The sequence below is a fragment of the Sinohyriopsis cumingii genome, chromosome 6, assembly GCF_028554795.1.
Source record: "Sinohyriopsis cumingii isolate HCF-2022 chromosome 6, ASM2855479v2, whole genome shotgun sequence".
Taxonomy (NCBI): domain Eukaryota; kingdom Metazoa; phylum Mollusca; class Bivalvia; order Unionida; family Unionidae; genus Sinohyriopsis; species Sinohyriopsis cumingii.
In genome coordinates, this window is record NC_142966.1 from 89,844,105 (window position 1) to 89,863,414 (window position 19,310).

The 19,310-nt window shown below is 35.1% G+C and overlaps 1 protein-coding gene across 1 annotated transcript in view; it reads left to right on the top strand.

Moving 5' to 3' along the window:
* Nucleotides 1-19,310, top strand: part of LOC149797413 (ATP-binding cassette sub-family C member 5-like) — a 111,747-nt gene that overhangs the window by 23,018 nt on the left and 69,419 nt on the right. The window contains exons 10-16 of the mRNA XM_089960757.1: nt 8,050-8,134; nt 8,491-8,639; nt 14,528-14,635; nt 15,297-15,459; nt 16,706-16,782; nt 17,239-17,310; nt 18,033-18,157. Of these exons, the coding sequence (XP_089816883.1) occupies nt 8,050-8,134; nt 8,491-8,639; nt 14,528-14,635; nt 15,297-15,459; nt 16,706-16,782; nt 17,239-17,310; nt 18,033-18,157 (779 nt within the window). The remainder of the gene's footprint in view (nt 1-8,049; nt 8,135-8,490; nt 8,640-14,527; nt 14,636-15,296; nt 15,460-16,705; nt 16,783-17,238; nt 17,311-18,032; nt 18,158-19,310) is intronic.

The following is a 19,310-nucleotide window of genomic DNA, read 5'->3' on the forward strand; positions in this document are numbered from 1 at the left end:
CAGCTAACAATAACATTATAGAGTTGTACAAGAAGAATGATTTAATAGTGATTTAATAAAGATAACAGCTAACAGTAACATTATAGAGTTGAACAAGAAGAATGATTTAATAGAGATAACAGCTAACAGTAACATTATAGAGTTGTACAAGGAGACTGATTTAATAGAGATAACAGCTAACAATAACATTATAGACTTGTACAAGAAGAATGATTTAATAGATGTAACAGCTGCCCTTAACACTGAGTAGAGTTGTACAAGAAGAACGATTTCTTTGTTTGATGAAAAACCTAAATTAATGATTCGATATAAACTATGCTGCACCACAGCTAAAGTTTATGTTAACGTGGCTACGTGAGCGCATTTACGTAAATTAAACATTTATTGTCGTTATAAAATTTGATACTAATACCATTGAATCATATTCGATTCTAATCCTAATTGTTGAATGTTCGGCACCTTTAATGATATCGAAAAACTTCCAGGAGATAATTTGAAGCTGTTTGTTTTAAATGATATAATTCAGTTAACATCGAATTTAAGAAAAACAAATTTAACAAAAATGTCAACTCTGCAATTTTTCAGTTTTAAATCCAACTGCATGTAAAGCTTTATAATGTCATATTCTCTTGTTTTTGCAATGCATATAACAGTTTAGGCACGTATTGTTTTGTATCTTTGTAATTATTTTTCAGCTTTTACCACAATGGAGATTAATTATTTTTGTATAGATTTATTTTCTCAGTAATACTTGATCATCCTTGGAATTGCTATGAATGCTTAACGGCATTTCTAAACCAACTTCCAATAAGCAAGCGGTGATATTTTCGTCTGATATATTTCAAACGTATTCTTTTTGTATCAATTTTATTTGTTACTCAGATGCCCATAATATGTTTTGCTGTCAAGTATTGACTAGCAAACCCAACTACAGAGTTTGTAAGAATCTAGGTATACTACAGAGTCTGTAAGAATCTATGTATACTATAGAGTCTGTAAGAATCTAGGTATACTACAGTCTGTAAGAATTTAGGTATACTACAGAGTCTGTAAGAATCTAGGTATACTACAGTCTGTAAGAATTTAGGTATACTACAGTCTGTAAGAATCTAGGTATACTACAGAGTCTGTAAGAATCTAGGTATGCTACAGAGTCTGTAAGAATCTAGGTATACTACAGAGTCTGTAAGAATCTAGGTATACTACAGAGTCTGTTAGAATCTAGGTATACTACAGTCTGTAAGAATCTAGGTATACTACAGTCTGTAAGAATCTAGGTATACTACAGAGTCTGTAAGAATCTAGGTATACTACAGAGTCTGTAAGAATCTAGGTATACTACAGTCTCTAAGAATCTAAGCATAATACATTCTGTAAGAATTTAGGTATAATACAGTCTTTAAGAATCTAAGTATAATACATTCTGTAAGAATCTAGGTATACTACAGTCTTTATGAATCTAAGTATAATACATTCTATAAGAATTTAGGTATACTACAGAGTCTGTAAGAATTTAGGTATACTACAGAGTCTGTAAGAATCTAGGTATACTACAGAGTCTGTACGAATCTAGGTATACTACAGTCTGTAAGAATCTAGATATACTACAGTCTGTAAGAATCTAGGTATACTACAGAGTCTTTAAGAATCTAGGTATACTACAGTCTGTAATAATCTAGGTATACTACAGAGTCTGTAAGAATCTAGATATACTACAGAGTCTGTAAGAATCTAAGTATACTACAGTTTGTAAGAATCTAGATATACTACAGTCTGTAAGAATCTAGGTATACTACAGTCTGTAAGAATATAGGTATACTACAGAGTCTTTAAGAATCTAGGTATACTACAGAGTCTGTAAGAATCTAGGTATACTACAGAGTCTGTAAGAATCTAGGTATACGACAGAGTCTGTAAGAATCTAGGTATACTACAGTCTGTAAGAATCTAGGTATAATACAGTCTGTAAGAATCTATGTATACTACAGAGTCTGTAAGAATCTAGGTATACTACAGAGTCTGTAGGAATCCAGATATACTACAGAGTCTGTAAGAATCTAGGTATGCTACAGAGTCTTTAAGAATCTAGGTATACTACAGTCTGTAATAATCTAGGTATACTACAGAGTCTGTAAGAATCTAGATATACTACAGAGTCTGTAAGAATCTAGGTATACTACAGTCTGTAAGAATCTAGATATACTACAGTCTGTAAGAATCTAGGTATACAACAGTCTGTAAGAATCTAGGTATACTACAGAGTCTGTAAGAATCTAGGTATACTACAGAGTCTGTAAGAATCTAGGTATACTACAGAGTCTGTAAGAATCTAGGTATACTACAGTCTGTAAGAATCTAGGTATAATACAGTCTGTAAGAATCTATGTATACTACAGAGTCTGTAAGAATCTAGGTATACTACAGAGTCTGTAAGAATCTAGGTATACTACAGAGTCTGTAAGAATCTAGGTATACTACAGAGTCTGTAAGAATCTAGGTATGCTACAGAGTCTGTAAGAATCTAGGTATACTACAGTCTGTAAGAATCTAGATATACTACAGAGTCTTTAAGAATCTATGTATACTACAGAGTCTGTAAGAATCTAGGTATACTACAGAGTCTGTAAGAATCTAGGTATACTACAGAGTCTGTAAGAATCTAGGTATACTACAGTCTGTAAGAATCTAGCTATACTACAGTCTGTAAGAATCTAGGTATACTACAGAGTCTGTAAGAATCTAGGTATACTACAGAGTCTGTAAGAATCTAGATATACTACAGAGTCTGTAAGAATCAAGGTATGCTACAGTTTGTAAGAATCTAGGTTTACTACTGAGTCTGTAAGAATCTAGGTATACTACAGAGTCTGTAAGAATCTAGGTATACTACAGTCTGTAAGAATCTAGGTATACTACAGAGTCTGTAAGAATCTATGTACACTACAGTCTGTAAGAATCTAGGTATACTACAGTCTGTAAGAATCTAGGTATACTACAGAGTCTGTAAGAATTAAGGTATACTACAGAGTCTGTAAGACTCTAGATATACTTTAGAGTCTATAGGAATTTAGGAATACTACAGAGTCTGTAAGAATCTAGGTATACTACAGTCTGTAAGAATATAGGTATACTACAGAGTCTTTAAGAATCTAGGTATACTACAGAGTCTGTAAGAATCTAGGTATACTACAGAGTCTGTAAGAATCTAGGTATACGACAGAGTCTGTAAGAATCTAGGTATACTACAGTCTGTAAGAATCTAGGTATAATACAGTCTGTAAGAATCTATGTATACTACAGAGTCTGTAAGAATCTAGGTATACTACAGAGTCTGTAGGAATCCAGATATACTACAGAGTCTGTAAGAATCTAGGTATGCTACAGAGTCTTTAAGAATCTAGGTATACTACAGTCTGTAATAATCTAGGTATACTACAGAGTCTGTAAGAATCTAGATATACTACAGAGTCTGTAAGAATCTAGGTATACTACAGTCTGTAAGAATCTAGATATACTACAGTCTGTAAGAATCTAGGTATACAACAGTCTGTAAGAATCTAGGTATACTACAGAGTCTGTAAGAATCTAGGTATACTACAGAGTCTGTAAGAATCTAGGTATACTACAGAGTCTGTAAGAATCTAGGTATACTACAGTCTGTAAGAATCTAGGTATAATACAGTCTGTAAGAATCTATGTATACTACAGAGTCTGTAAGAATCTAGGTATACTACAGAGTCTGTAAGAATCTAGGTATACTACAGAGTCTGTAAGAATCTAGGTATGCTACAGAGTCTGTAAGAATCTAGGTATACTACAGTCTGTAAGAATCTAGATATACTACAGAGTCTTTAAGAATCTATGTATACTACAGAGTCTGTAAGAATCTAGGTATACTACAGAGTCTGTAAGAATCTAGGTATACTACAGTCTGTAAGAATCTAGCTATACTACAGTCTGTAAGAATCTAGGTATACTACAGAGTCTGTAAGAATCTAGGTATACTACAGAGTCTGTAAGAATCTAGATATACTACAGAGTCTGTAAGAATCAAGGTATGCTACAGTCTGTAAGAATCTAGGTTTACTACTGAGTCTGTAAGAATCTAGGTATACTACAGAGTCTGTAAGAATCTAGGTATACTACAGTCTGTAAGAATCTAGGTATACTACAGAGTCTGTAAGAATCTATGTACACTACAGTCTGTAAGAATCTAGGTATACTACAGTCTGTAAGAATCTAGGTATACTACAGAGTCTGTAAGAATTAAGGTATACTACAGAGTCTGTAAGACTCTAGATATACTTTAGAGTCTATAGGAATTTAGGAATACTACAGAGTCTGTAAGAATTTAGGTATACTACAGAGTCTGTAAGAATCTAGGTATACTACAGAGTCTGTAAGAATCTAGGTATACTACAGAGTCTGTAAGAATCTAGGTATACTACAGTCTGTAAGAATCTAGGTATAATACAGTCTGTAAGAATCTATGTATACTACAGAGTCTGTAAGAATCTAGGTATACTACAGAGTCTGTAAGAATCTAGGTATACTACAGAGTCTGTAAGAATCTAGGTATGCTACAGAGTCTGTAAGAATCTAGGTATACTACAGTCTGTAAGAATCTAGATATACTACAGAGTCTTTAAGAATCTATGTATACTACAGAGTCTGTAAGAATCTAGGTATACTACAGAGTCTGTAAGAATCTAGGTATACTACAGAGTCTGTAAGAATCTAGGTATACTACAGTCTGTAAGAATCTAGCTATACTACAGTCTGTAAGAATCTAGGTATACTACAGAGTCTGTAAGAATCTAGGTATACTACAGAGTCTGTAAGAATCTAGATATACTACAGAGTCTGTAAGAATCAAGGTATGCTACAGTCTGTAAGAATCTAGGTTTACTACTGAGTCTGTAAGAATCTAGGTATACTACAGAGTCTGTAAGAATCTAGGTATACTACAGTCTGTAAGAATCTAGGTATACTACAGAGTCTGTAAGAATCTATGTACACTACAGTCTGTAAGAATCTAGGTATACTACAGTCTGTAAGAATCTAGGTATACTACAGAGTCTGTAAGAATTAAGGTATACTACAGAGTCTGTAAGACTCTAGATATACTTTAGAGTCTATAGGAATTTAGGAATACTACAGAGTCTGTAAGAATTTAGGTATACTACAGAGTCTGTAAGAATCTAGGTATACTATAGAGTCTGTAAGACTCTATATATACTTTAGTGTCTAGGAATCTAGGCATACTACAGAGTCTGTAAGAATTTAGGTATACTACAGAGTCTGTAAGACTCTAGATATACTTTAGAGTCTGTAGGAATTTAGGTATACTACAGAGTCTGTAAGAATTTAGGTATACTATAGAGTCTGTAAGAATTTAGGTATACTATAGAGTCTGTAAGTCTCTAAATATACTTTAGAGTCTGTCGGAATCTCGGCATACTACAGACTCTGTAAGAATTTAGGTATACTATAGAGTCTGTAAGACTCTAAATATACTTTAGAGTCTGTAGGAATCTAGGCATACTACAGTCTGTAAGAATCTAGGTATACTATAGAGTCTGTAAGACTTTAAATATACTTTAGAGTCTGTAGGAATCTAGGCATACTACAGAGTCTGTAAGAATTTAGGTATACTACAGAGTCTGTAAGACTCTAGATATATTTTAGAGTCTGTAGGAATTTAGGTATACTACAGAGTCTGTAAGAATTTAGGTATACTATAGAGTCTGTAAGACTCTAAATATACTTTAGAGTCTGTAGGAATCTAGGCATACTACATAGTCTGTAAGAATTTAGGTATACTATAGAGTCTGTAAGAATTTAGGTATACTATAGAGTCTGTAAGAATTTAGGTATACTATAGAGTCTGTAAGGCTCTAAATATACTTTAGAGTCTGTCGGAATCTAGGCATACTACAGAGTCTGTAAGAATTTAGGTATACTATAGAGTCTGTAAGAATTTAGGTATACTATAGAGTCTGTAAGAATTTAGGTATACTATAGAGTCTGTAAGGCTCTAAATATACTTTAGAGTCTGTCGGAATCTAGGCATACTACAGAGTCTGTAAGAATTTAGGTATACTATAGAGTCTGTAAGACTCTAAATATACTTTAGAGTCTGTAGGAATCTAGGCATACTACAGTCTGTAAGAATCTATGTATACTACAGAGTCTGTAAGAATCTAGGTATCCTACAGAGTCTGTAAGAATCTAGGTATACTACAGAGTCTGTAAGAATCTATGTATACTACAGAGTCTGTAAGAATCTAGGTATACTACAGTCTGTAAGAATCTATGTATACTACAGAGTCTGTAAGAATCTAGGTATACTACAGTCTGTAAGAATCTAGGTATACTACAGAGTCTGTAAGAATCTAGGTATACTACAGAGTCTGTAAGAATCTAGATATACTACAGTCTGTAAGAATCTAGGTATGCTACAGAATCTGTAAGAATCTAGGTATACTACAGAATCTGTAAGAATCTAGGCATACTACAGAATCTGTAAGAATCTAGATATACTACAGTCTGTAAGAATCTAGGTATACTACAGAATCTGTAAGAATCTAGGTATACTACAGAATCTGTAAGAATCTAGGCATACCACAGAGTCTGTAAGAATTTAGGTATACTATAGAGCCTGTAGGAATCGAGGTATAGGCATCTACAGAGTCTGTAAGAATCTAGGTATACTACAGTCTGTAAGAATCTAGATATCCAGCATGTACTGTTGAGAGAAAGAGACGGAGGAGGGAGGGAATGATATCCAATCTCGATAAATAACCAGGCTAGACTTCTTCAATTGGATTTTTTCAGTGAAATCTTGATTTTCCAACTTTGTTGTGTTTATTAACCTCGACGTCTTTCCTACAATACGTTCCGCATTCCTATATCAACAACAACAAAGTTTCAGTGTAGTTGTTCCCCAACTTTTCAACCAACACCATGGATAGTTTCCAACCAACAACATAGATTGCTAAAGTGCTCAAAACTTAAAACTTGAAATTAAGAGAATAATTAATTCAAACAAAACATGAAAATTCGTCCGATCTACATGTGAGTTACAGCCTACATATTCTGTCTAGTTTGAATAATCGTGGCCTTATTATATATTTGTTTTAAATAATGCTTAAATATGGGTCCATTTGTCAAAATGAAAGTTGGAGAAGACTATGGAATATGAAAACTCTCTCTCTCTCTCTCTCTCTCTCTCTCTCTCTCTCTCTCTGGATTAGTACAACTTTTTGTCGATCAAGCTTTTATATTTGTATTCAGAATGTTTATGTTGATTTTAAAATTGTCACATCAATTTTTAAACTGTTCGTCATGTTTCGTATATTCTCATGAAGTGCAATTTCCGATAAACTATCGACTACTCCCTTTGTCGATGCAAACATTACCTTGAAATTGATTTTACCCAAGATACTATGCAAACAGTGTAAAAGGTAGTGCCAGTAGGCGTAACCAAATGAATTTGTTTCGGTTCATACTAGTGTGAATTTTCTAAATTAAAAAAGACCTGGCCAATAAGATTGCTGGAAATCGTAAAGAAAAAGGGAAAATAAAAACATGTATTCAAGAATAGATCACGATTTAGACTGATTTACTTTTCATTTTTGCTGATTAAGCAATAACGCAAGTATAGCATTTTATTATCTCGATTTATTAGAGTTTTAAATATCTTCGAATCTAATTGGTCGAATAATTTCAATTTGTGAAATAATGCCATGAGGTTTGACTATTCCAGAAAGTTTTTTTTGGGGGGGTGGGGGGGGAGGTGGGGAGGGTTAATTTGTGAAATAATATCCCCGAGTCTAACTAGTGATTATTTTACACGAATATATCAGTGGTCCAGTAATTTTAAATTTTTAATTTATGTACACCCCTTGCTTGTCTAATAGTGTCGAGATTTTGATTCTTAATGTTCTCTTACCCATATACTGGAAAAAATACCAAAATATTAGTTGTCATGTACTGTCAGAATCTATCTGCTATTACATTTTATAAGTAATTCATTACAATGTACAGGTCAGACGAATGGGGGAGTTATTGAACAGCATACGCTTGATAAAGCTGTACGCGTGGGAAGTTCCTTTCAAGACTGCCATTAAAGGTACATATTAATAACTAGCAACACGTTTAATGTTCTTCAGCAACGTAAATGGAAATCTACTAAAGAGTATAATAATGGATATATATATATATATATATATATATATATATATATATATATATATACAGAAAAAATGCACTTACACCAAGATATAATATAAAAAGTGTTAATCAAAAATACTAGCATATAACGTTTTGCCCACCGATTAGTTAGTACGGATCTTATTAAATTTATGACCTTGATAAATAAAAAACGGAGAAGGAAAGAGGGAAAGGAATAAGTGCAAATTGTTACTCTTTCTATTTCCAATTTTGTTTTTCACCAGCCTGATAGATTATTATTTTGTCCTTTCCCAGTCATCCGAAAAAGCGAGGAGAAATATTTAATGAGGTCCGGTGTACTGAACAACGTTATCGCTGCCATTATTCCAACCACTCCGACCATTTCCACCGTTGTGACAATCGCAGCTTACTCCGCGGCTGGAAACAGATTGACCGCATCCACTGTAAGCTGCATTCTGAAATTGTGTTTTTAGCATTTTTGTATGCCTGCAAAGTTAATGAAATATGCAGGTATTATCCTTTCAATGGATATTTTGTCGTTCTATAAGACGTTAACTCCGAGAGTATATTTTCTTCGCGCATGCGGCAGGTATTATCTAGTTTAGATACAAATATACATGATGAACTCCAGTCACTTTTACTCGGTTCTATGAAATCATTCCCCAGCAAATACCGAACTCCTTTTTTCCAAACATTTCTGTTTGAGAGGGTTTGTCCTGTACAGATACTGTTTCACAGGTGTGGAATTTACAATTTCATCGTCTTGGTAGATTTTATTTTTTCATGTATTCATACTCAACTAACAGCTCTTTTTGTTTCTTTCTTTTCTTGTTGCTGCAGTTATGAAAGTTTCTGGTCCAGGTTATTCATAATTTCTGAACTCTGAAGATTGGTTACTCCAACATTGATACGGTTCGATTGCATTCCATTGCTTAAATATTCACTGTGTGGGACAGGTACAACTAAATTGGTTGCATGATTAACCTGGCTAACTCTATCAACATACTCCTTTAACATGTTTATATGGCAACGTTGATTTTGTTTTCGCCTCCTAACAATTTAAATCACTTACTTTCTTTTCAACTGTGTAAGAACCATAGCATTTAGCCTGAAGAGGTATGGGCAAGAGAGCCAGAACTCTGACACCAACCTGAAAACTCATTTCCTTTGTACAGTAATACCTCGTGCATTCGCGTTTCTGGATTCGCGAATTCACGGATTCGCGAAATTTTCATTGGTACCCTCTACGTACTGTTTTCTTTATTTTATTGAATTGTACCTTCGTTATATGACTTCTGTGACAGATGAAGTTTACCTAGTTTACCTTCCTGACAATGACAAAGAAAACGTCAGTCATTAGGTTTACAGTCCCATTCGTTACTTGGTTTTACCTTACTGTGAGTGCAAAAGAAAACGGCAGTCAATTAATTAGTATAGGGGTAATATTAGCATACATGTACCGTACTGTAAATGCGCTAGTGTGGCAAATACCCATTAGGCGATACTGTACTCTATTTTTACGTCAACCATTTATTTCTCTTTTTAAGGGTAATGTATTAAGCTAACTTTTAAATGAAATTAAAGTTCTTTGGGAGCATGATTTGGGTCATATTTAGGGTTTAAAACCTAGAAATAAGCATTTATTAGCATTTTTAGTGACTCGTACCAAACATTCGCGATTCCTCCTGATCCGCGATTGGTACTGGAACCTAACCTCGCGAATGTTTGACGTATTACTGTATTTTTATCATACCTTAATTTAATTTTTGACTGAGTAGACTGCAGATTAATTCTTGCAACCTCACAAGACTTTGACAGCTTGAACTTAAAACTGGAAACATAATCGAAAAAATGAATTTCTGTGTCTTCATTTGAAATAAGTTTCTCTTTTAACAAATTCGAATTGTCCAAAAACTAGTTCAAAGGGCTGAATCTTAACAATTGTTGAACTGATTCACTCACAGAAAACATATGTTCTATCCAGTCTTTTCCAGTATCTAAACAATATGAGTGAATCATATATTTCAACGTTTGATGAAATCTTTCGAAAGACCTTTGATATTCAGGATAATAGGCAGAAGACTTGAACTATTGGATGCCTGATGCATGCATAAGTTGCTAAAAATTCCAGAAACAAACTTTGATCCTTGATCAGATTGGACAGATTTGGGAAGGCCAAATATTGAGTAAAACAACGTTATCGAAGCTTTTACTATTGTTTTATTTTTAATATTTCTCATCGGAATTGCCCCTGGGAATCTTGTAGACGCACACATCATGCAAAGAAATATAGGTTGACTGGCTTGGTCTTTGGTAAGGGAACTGCACAATATACCATTATTCTGCTAAACGGTTCCTCGAACGAAGCAGTAGGTTACAGATGAGCCTTGGGTATCTTCTGATTGGGTTTGCCTACCATTTGACATGTGTCACTAAGATCTGCAATATTTGTAAATATCACATTTAATTTTCGGCTAGTAAAAGAAATGCAAGATCTTGTGATACGTCTTATTGATCCCTGAATACCAGCCAAAGAAAGGAATCTCATGGGTCAGAATAAGAATTTCTTGTCTACGATTTTGAAAATACAATTTAATAGTTCACTGACCAGTCGTCACCAGCAGGTACTTCAGGTTGTCTCAGTTTTCTCATAAGGACGCCATTGTTAAGAAATATACAAATAGGTTCTTCTGCGGCTTCAGTTTCATTCATGGCCCTCTGAAACAAACAGGAAATATCAGGATCTTTTTTCATGTTCGATAAGTGATTGTTGTTGTTGTTGTAGGATTAAACGCCATTTTCAGCACATGATAGGCTATACATGGCGGCCAGTATTAATGGTGAAGGAATAACCCGGGAAAACCCCGGAAAGAACCACCGACCCACGAGAAGCAACTGGCAAGCTTTCTCACATACCCACATTGGCTGAATCCGATACTCGAACCCACACAGACAGAGGTGAGATGGCAGTGATTCGTAACGGGGAGCGCTTTAGACCACTCGGCCACTCGGGGCCCCTATAAGTGATTGTTATGTGTCACCCTGATTAGAATAACGAGAAAGAGTAGTCGAAAAGGAACACTGTGGTCAATATCTTTTGACTGATCCAAATGAGGAGCAAAAGTCTGACCTATACATGTGTCAGCTAAAGGAATACTTTTTTGATCAACATCGTTTTCAAAAGCTTTTTTTGCCATGGCTGTAGTAACATCACAAGCTGGGAACAAATCAGGATTTATTTTTCAGCAGGATCGACTTTCTGATCCAAACAAGGCTTGTAAGTTACAAGTCGATTAAACACAACCTTATCTCCAGCTAGGTCATTGCCTATTAATGAATGAATAACCTCAATGATCAAAACTATTCCGACTGTCACGTGTTCTGAGTCTGATGACAACTTTTCATAATGGAGAAGAACATAACAAAGCCGTACTCTATTCCTTGAATATTAACACTCTATTTTGTAGATGGCTTCTCAAAAGAGGCAATGTGCCTGATAATAAAAGACTCTGAAAAGCTCATGTGTCCCTTAAAATTTGAATAGGGGTAGGATTGGCTGAATCATCCATAAGTGATATAGAACCGTTCGGCATAAATGATTCATAATTCTCCATAATAATATCTGCAACTGCAAGTAACTCTCTCTCTCTCTCTCTCTCTCATGACATTTTTTATTCTCTCTGTAACTGCAATTGTCTCTCTCTCCTCTTTCTCCAATTCCATTTGTTTCTCCTACTTCACTTCCTGAAGCTCAAGCTTTCTTAACGCTTATTCCCTCTTTATTTTAATTTTAATTCCTTTGCTTTTATGTTAGAGTTTGATACAGACTTACTAATCAAACCCAAAACACATTTGTACAAGAAAGTCATTTCCAACAAATAATGAACCAAAATATTTTTTATTTCTTGCTTCGTTAAAGAAGACTTTGCCTCAGAAAAACAATATTTTCTGGCAAGCTGAAGCCATTCATCTTTTTCAAGGAGTCTAACTGTTCCTGGGTAGGATTTCAAATAAAGATCTCCACTTCAGATGACATTGTAAAAGTTTGTTGGTTTCACGAGTAATTAAATCTGTTGCGCTTTCATATAATAATGTCCCATGAATTTTCCCAATTCATCATGCAAAACTAAAGAGCGCAATGCGAAACGATTGTGGGATCACATTGAATGTTTCTCGGGCAAAGGTATTTCCGTGTGTTTGACCCAAACAGAATTTAAATAAATTCACGCGGACAAAAAAGAACATCTCGGTGACATTCAAGTAGTTAAAAGCAAAGGTGGCACAAATGCAAATGTTTCCGTTACACGTGGGCATTGTAGCTGTGATTCTGGCTGTTACCAGCGCTGCTGAGTTAGGTGCTGTCGGAACTGCTTCCAGAATGACTCTATAACAGGCTTTTGAAAGACGTACAAAAGGTAAAAGTCTTCGATTATGCAGGCGTGGGAGTCAGAGGCTTCTGAGCAGAAGTGATCTTCGGTTGTGGTGTCGCCATTGACTCGTCCATTGACCTAGATTTACTCGCTTTTGTAAAGTCAGTTAAACATTTTCGAGGTATCTTTATGCCGGATGAGCTTGCATCAGTGATTGTCCGCAAGTAGGAAACTGGCATCATTAGCCTAGATTTATCAATAGAACATGGAACAAATTTGCTTGCATGCGTGGTTTCACCCTAACATCGTTGCATTTTGACTGGTTCCGGAGTATTTCGCGACTTGAGGTTGTTGATTATTTCACCCGGCGCTTTGGACGACAACTACTATTTTATTCAACGCTGCCGTTGAAAACTCGTCCGGACGGTACCATATGCGGACATCTTGTTCTTAAACTCTTATTGATTTTACCTTGTCACTTAGAAAGTATGCTTAATATTTTACAAAATGCATTTTGACTTTTTACGTCCGACGACGCACCTTGATTTGCATCATACCAGTTTTTACCTCCAAGCGGATTTGACTGAGTTTATCAGCTCGGTTGTTACTGACGATGACCGGAGCGAGCTTATGACTTTTGAAGATCAAACTTAAGGAACTTCGAACATCCAATGTGGACATTGAAGATATTTTTTTAAGCTGTCTATAGTAAAATATTAACAAAATCAGGAGGATCTGAGACTCTGGTATGTCGATGTTTAGTCCGAGTTTCCTCTGACCCTTGTCATCCATTTTTGGATATTTGGATATTTATGTTGTGATGTAGGGTCAGAGTCCATTCCCTATCGAAAAGTTGGAATTCGCCAACACCATTTGGTGTCGGCATGAGGTAGCCGTTTACTAGCCGGCCCAGCAAACTTGAACGACCTTTCATCGAGATATACCTGCATAAAATCGATAAAAGTATGATTTGTTTTTTCAAAAGTCGTGAGCATAGCATTCGTCATGTCTTTAGTCTGCTGACAGACGAGACGAAAGTATGTCGTTGCTGAAATTTGCTATGGATCTGGCCATTTGCCTCCCCAGTCACATGACTACACAAATCTCGCAACCAACATGTCAATGACATAGACTACAGTCAACATAGACAAATGCTATATAGAGTCTGAATTGTATCACATAAATAGAAACATTAACCCCTTTGAACTATTTTACTGCATGCAAATGATGTGGTTGGATAAATTTCTGGCAGTTGGGAGACCAGTTTATATCAACAATTCTTCTGTCAACAGAGGTGAGTTCACTGACTTCTGTAAATTAATATTTAAACCACGCTTGTTTATAAGGTAGATTCCGTGCTACAGGTATACCGCACACCCCCTTTCCACGCACGGTATAAATTGACCAATAGACTTAGTTTTGTTGTTGTTTTGGGGGTTTACGCCATTTTCAGCGCATGATATATGTCTAACGAGCACCATGCCTGTAAACTGGCCATATTCAAACAGACGTGACCATTTTCTCCTATTTCCATTCGGACAATCTATTCGAAAAATGGCCGCCAGAATGTTGATAGTAGTAGAAAAAAAATCCAGGAAAAGCGGGTTAAAAAAATTTCCTCAATCGCAGCCGTCATAAAAGAAAATACTGAGCAAGAATTTCATGGGCTTATGTGGAGCAATCGGTATCACATAGAGTGATATGCTAACATGTTTTCATACCAAAAACATTAAATTGCACAGAAAATATGTAAAGTGTAGTGACTATTGTGATAAATGTATCTATATTTATGAATGCATGTCTACGTATGCGCATGTATCTGTGGGGTTTCTTTTTGCATGTATTGTATGCAGGCACGCTCAGTCATCTTACTTTCTATGTACACAGCTGTATACCTACTATTTACTATTAATAAGATTTTGTTTGTGCAAATAAAGAAAGCTATCATGTTTTCTTTGCAGGCCTTTGCTTTGGTTGGAACAATGAACTTTTTAAAGACCATTGTTTCTATGGTGCCCTTCGCTCTAAGAGCTTACAGTGAGGCCAAAGTTAGCTTTGACAGACTAACGGTCAGTCTGAGTTATACATCTTGATATTTGTAACTATTACCTATAAAAATTTAGAGTTTTTATCGCATACAATTTATTACATACAATCCAATTTTTATCGGAAACAAGCAATGTTTCAGTTTCTATGCGTATTTTACCAAAGCTATGCGTGACTAAATATGAAAGCTGACCTTTAAATTAGTAGAAGATAATTTTCTATGAGTAACTAAGTATGAAAGCTGACTTTTAAATTAGTAGAAGATAATTTTCTATGACTAACTAAAAATGAAAGCTGACTTTTAAATTAGTAGAAGGTAATAATTTTATATTGTTTAAGGGTTTTTCACTTGACTTTTTATTTCTTACTATCATAAGTCATATGAATATAACTTTCTGTTTAAGTAGCATTTTAGTATTCAAATCAAATTCAGGTCTATTTAATTTAATACGGTACTGATTTAAATTCTTTGCTATTCAGCCCTTGTTTGCAATGATGACGCCGAAATAATGCCCTCGTTTTAAATATGTCTTATAAGGAAGAAATATCTCTCTCTCTCTCTCTCTCTCTCTCTCTCTCTCTCTCTCTCTCTGAAACGAATGGTTTTAGTAGCAGTATGCTTTTGGTATAAGTGTTACTGAGTAACCTTTATTATTTTAAGTTCTATATATATTGAATCCACAGAAACTTTTGCTGATGGAAGAATTCGTCCCACCACCGTCTCACTGCAGTAGTCCAGATATAGCGGTGGAATTAAGGGATGCCGCATTCAAGTGGGAGGCAGAACAATTACTTCAGGAAAAGATGCCTGGCTCATCAAAAGCAAATAGCAGAGCGCAAAGTATAGGTATCATGAAATGTTAACATAGGGATAATAATAAAAAAGTTTGACTAAGCTGATTCTCATCCTTTGTTATCTACTGAAACTCTTAACGTTCATTATTTTTTTTACATTTCAGGGAAACAGAATTCTGTTACGATTTCATTGACAAAAATCTCCAAATTTGGAAGAGCATCGCCGTTTGTGGATATTACTTACAACGAGATTTTTGATGACTATAAGAAAAAGATTAACACCAGCGAATGTTTGATTTGGTTAATATCAGGGAATGTTTGATTGGTTAACATCATGGTACAAAGTTACTTTTGCTTTGCTTCTCGTCTATCCCGAATAAAATCCCAGGTTCCATTACACACAAGGATACAATGGCTGTCCATCAAAGGCTGAGTTTCATCCTGGTTTCTAGTTACTTTCGTCTCGAAGATCACATCAAGTCAGCATCTGTGCGGTCGAAAATATGTAGCCGTTAGACCTTGTTAAATTTTGTTTTCATGTAAATTCTCCATAACTACATTACAACCTTTTCTTGTATCAAGTTAATCTCATTTTCACTATTGTCATTCATACTGTATAATTTATGAGCCTTCCATTAGCAATCAGCACAACCCGTTCGTTCGAATGGAAGCTGATATGTTGAGAGAGAATGCATAGTAAGATCTAATAAAGTGAGCCAGTAATAATGGAAAATCCTTCAGCATCATTCTCGGTAGGCAGCCGCTGACGAACTCAGCTTTTTAACAATAGTCATTCCTTGTTACATTTAAGGGTAAATTGTCGGGTTTATGAATAATTATCGATGGAATTCATAGAATTTGATTGAAAAGAGCACCGAATTTCGATCTATGAAACAGCTTCCAGGTCGCGCTTTTGCTTATTTCGAAATTCCATCGCCACCCGAATTTGATTTCCGCAAGGATTTTGCACAAAAGCATGCATTTGTCTGTTTTCCTATTTATTTCTCCAAGGAATTCTCAAAATGTAAGGGGAAATATAAACAATATCTAACACAAATTAACTTCTATTTGTCTAATGTTTGCATTCATAATTCAAAACAAGACTAACCCCGAGATCGAATTGTCCTTTTGGACAGTTGTGCAGTCAACGGGGTAGCATTTTAAGCTACAAAATATCCGTTTATGCCATTGTAATGAATGCAGAGTTGGAGTATGTCAGCCATGCGTATGTGACGATGAAGTTAAATGTTTATCAATGTACATACTGTACGTTAATTTGTACATTCATTATTTTCCAGTCAACGTCTCCGGAGTAAATGTGACATTGAGTTCATCGACGTTTCAATTGTCTGATTTTGATCTTATTGTCAATAAGGTAGGAAAAGAATTTATTAAATTACGGAAACGATCATACACGCTTCTATGTTGAACCCCTAATTTATTAGTTTACATTCATTATTCTGATGCAAAAAAATGTTCACGTACACAAACAATTTGATAAGAAAATATCGTTAAACCTTTCGACCTAAATTCATCCCCGAACGTGGTATAAGAACACTTTATTTTAAGTATTAAATGCAATTGAAGGAAACTATAACTTTCGCTATTTTCTTACGGAGGCGAATACTATATAAAAATCAAATCTAATACATGTATAAAGTTATAATTTTTTATAAGAAAGACAACGTTTTTCTATGTAATTTTCAAGAGAGAAATTATATAACACAGAATACTAATGATACTAGTATTTTGGAATAGTTATTAGTGTTTGTATAGTTATTATACTTTTAATACTGGTTAGTCATTATGAATTTTGTTTTGTGTCACACAGGGTAGCCTTATCGGAGTATGCGGCGTTGTTGGCAGTGGCAAATCCTCTCTCCTGTCTGCTATACTTGGACGGGTATTTATTGTATAATTATTCCTGTCTGCTTACTTGAACGGGTATTCATTTTTAAATTGTTTATATTTGCTATACTTGGATGGGTATTTATTTTATAAATTTTCCTTTCCATTATACTTGGACTGGTAATTATTTTTTAATTATTCCTGCCTGCTATACTTAGACCGATATATATATTTTTTAATTATTCAATGTTATTGAAACGTGAACAATAATAACCCAATTATCTGGCATGCGATATTTCTTTTTGGTGAAACACTACATCGTTATCAACGTCGTCGTCCACGTCTTTTTCCTACTTCTCGCGGTCTTCTTTTCTTCTGTTTCTTTTTTAAATGCATTATAAGAATATTGATAGCGAATATTTTGAATAATCTTAAAGGAATTTCTCATTATTCGACAAGTTCTATAACTAAATCTCAGTTGTTTAAAAATGCATGCATCCATACAAATATGTGTGTCTCTGCCCGTCTGTGTATCTGTATTATATGTAAGAGTTGAGTGGGTACAGGCCCGGCCCTAGGGCAAGGCGAACGAGGCAACCACCTTGGGCCCCGCGCTTTCAGGCAATGTATTTTTTTTTTGTGCTTGGGGGCCCCGCTTATCGTTTTTGCTGCCTTGGGCCCCGCATATCCTAGGGCCGGGCCTGAGTGAGTAGATAGGTGGTTTATAATCTACAAAGTGAAGTCGATTTATCTAATATGGGTAACTTGCCTTTCAAGATGGACAAGACGAGGGGTTACTTGGCGGTGAACGGATCTGTCTCGTACGTTCCTCAACAGGCCTGGATCTTCAACGCCACTATCAAGGAAAACATCCTCTTCGGCGCCGAGTTCAACAAAGAGCGGTAAAAAAAAAATCCTTTGTTTACTGAATCTTATGAAGACTCTATATAGTGACAGAAGTCGAATTAATTTGCCTGATATTTTGGTAGTTTGTAAGAAGTGTTTTTTATATAACTAGCAAGTCTAAAATTAGCTTACTAATTAACATTCTACTACTCTTAGGCACTATTAAGCTATCGAAAAATAAAGACATCTTGACACAAAATGTAAGTAAATACCAGTGTCTTTTTAGTAAGTTTAGATTTCATTTAATATTCTGTACCGTAAAAAAGTATGTTGCTAATAATGTGTTAATTCGAAATTTTTCATTGTAATGCCGGTTAATAAAAAACTTGGACTTTATGTAAAGAATTATTCTATTATTTTACATGTACATTAAATACAAAACTTAAGGAGTGATCAATATTTACTGTTGGCGTGGGCGTGGAAACGGTGCAATTTAAGAATACATTATATGCAACAGTAAAGATATAAAGTATGATATAAAGTGATATACGTCCTTTTGGGTATAACAGTGGTATACGTCCTATTGGGTATGACAGTGGTATACGTCCTTTTGGGTATGACAGTGGTATACGTCCTAGTGGGTATGACAGTGGTATACGTCCTATTGGGTATGACAGTGGTAAACTTCCTAGTGGGTATGACAGTGGTATACGTCCTAGTGGGTATGACAGTGGTATACGTCCTATTGGGTATGACAGTGGTATACGTCCTATTGGGTATGACAGTGGTATACGTTCTATTGGGTATGACAGTGGTATACGTAGTTTTGGGTATGACAGTGGTATACGTCCTATTGAGTATGACAGTGGTATACGTTCTATTGGGTATGACAGTGGTATACGTCCTATTGGGTATGACAGTGGTATACGTCCTATTGGGTATGATAGTGGTATACGTCCTATTGGGTATGACAGAGGTATGCGTCCTATTGGGTATGATAGTTCGTACAATGATACGCATCCCCCAATTCCAGAGCAATTGATATTTACCGTTACCATATGACTGTACAGGACACAGGTGATAGTAAACAAATGGAAACATCAAGATACTACAAATTCGATAGCTTTCTGAACGCTCATGATCAAATGTATTAAATCCTTGTTGCAACTTTCTGTGTAGAGAAAACCATTTGAGCCGCTGCAGTTTTGA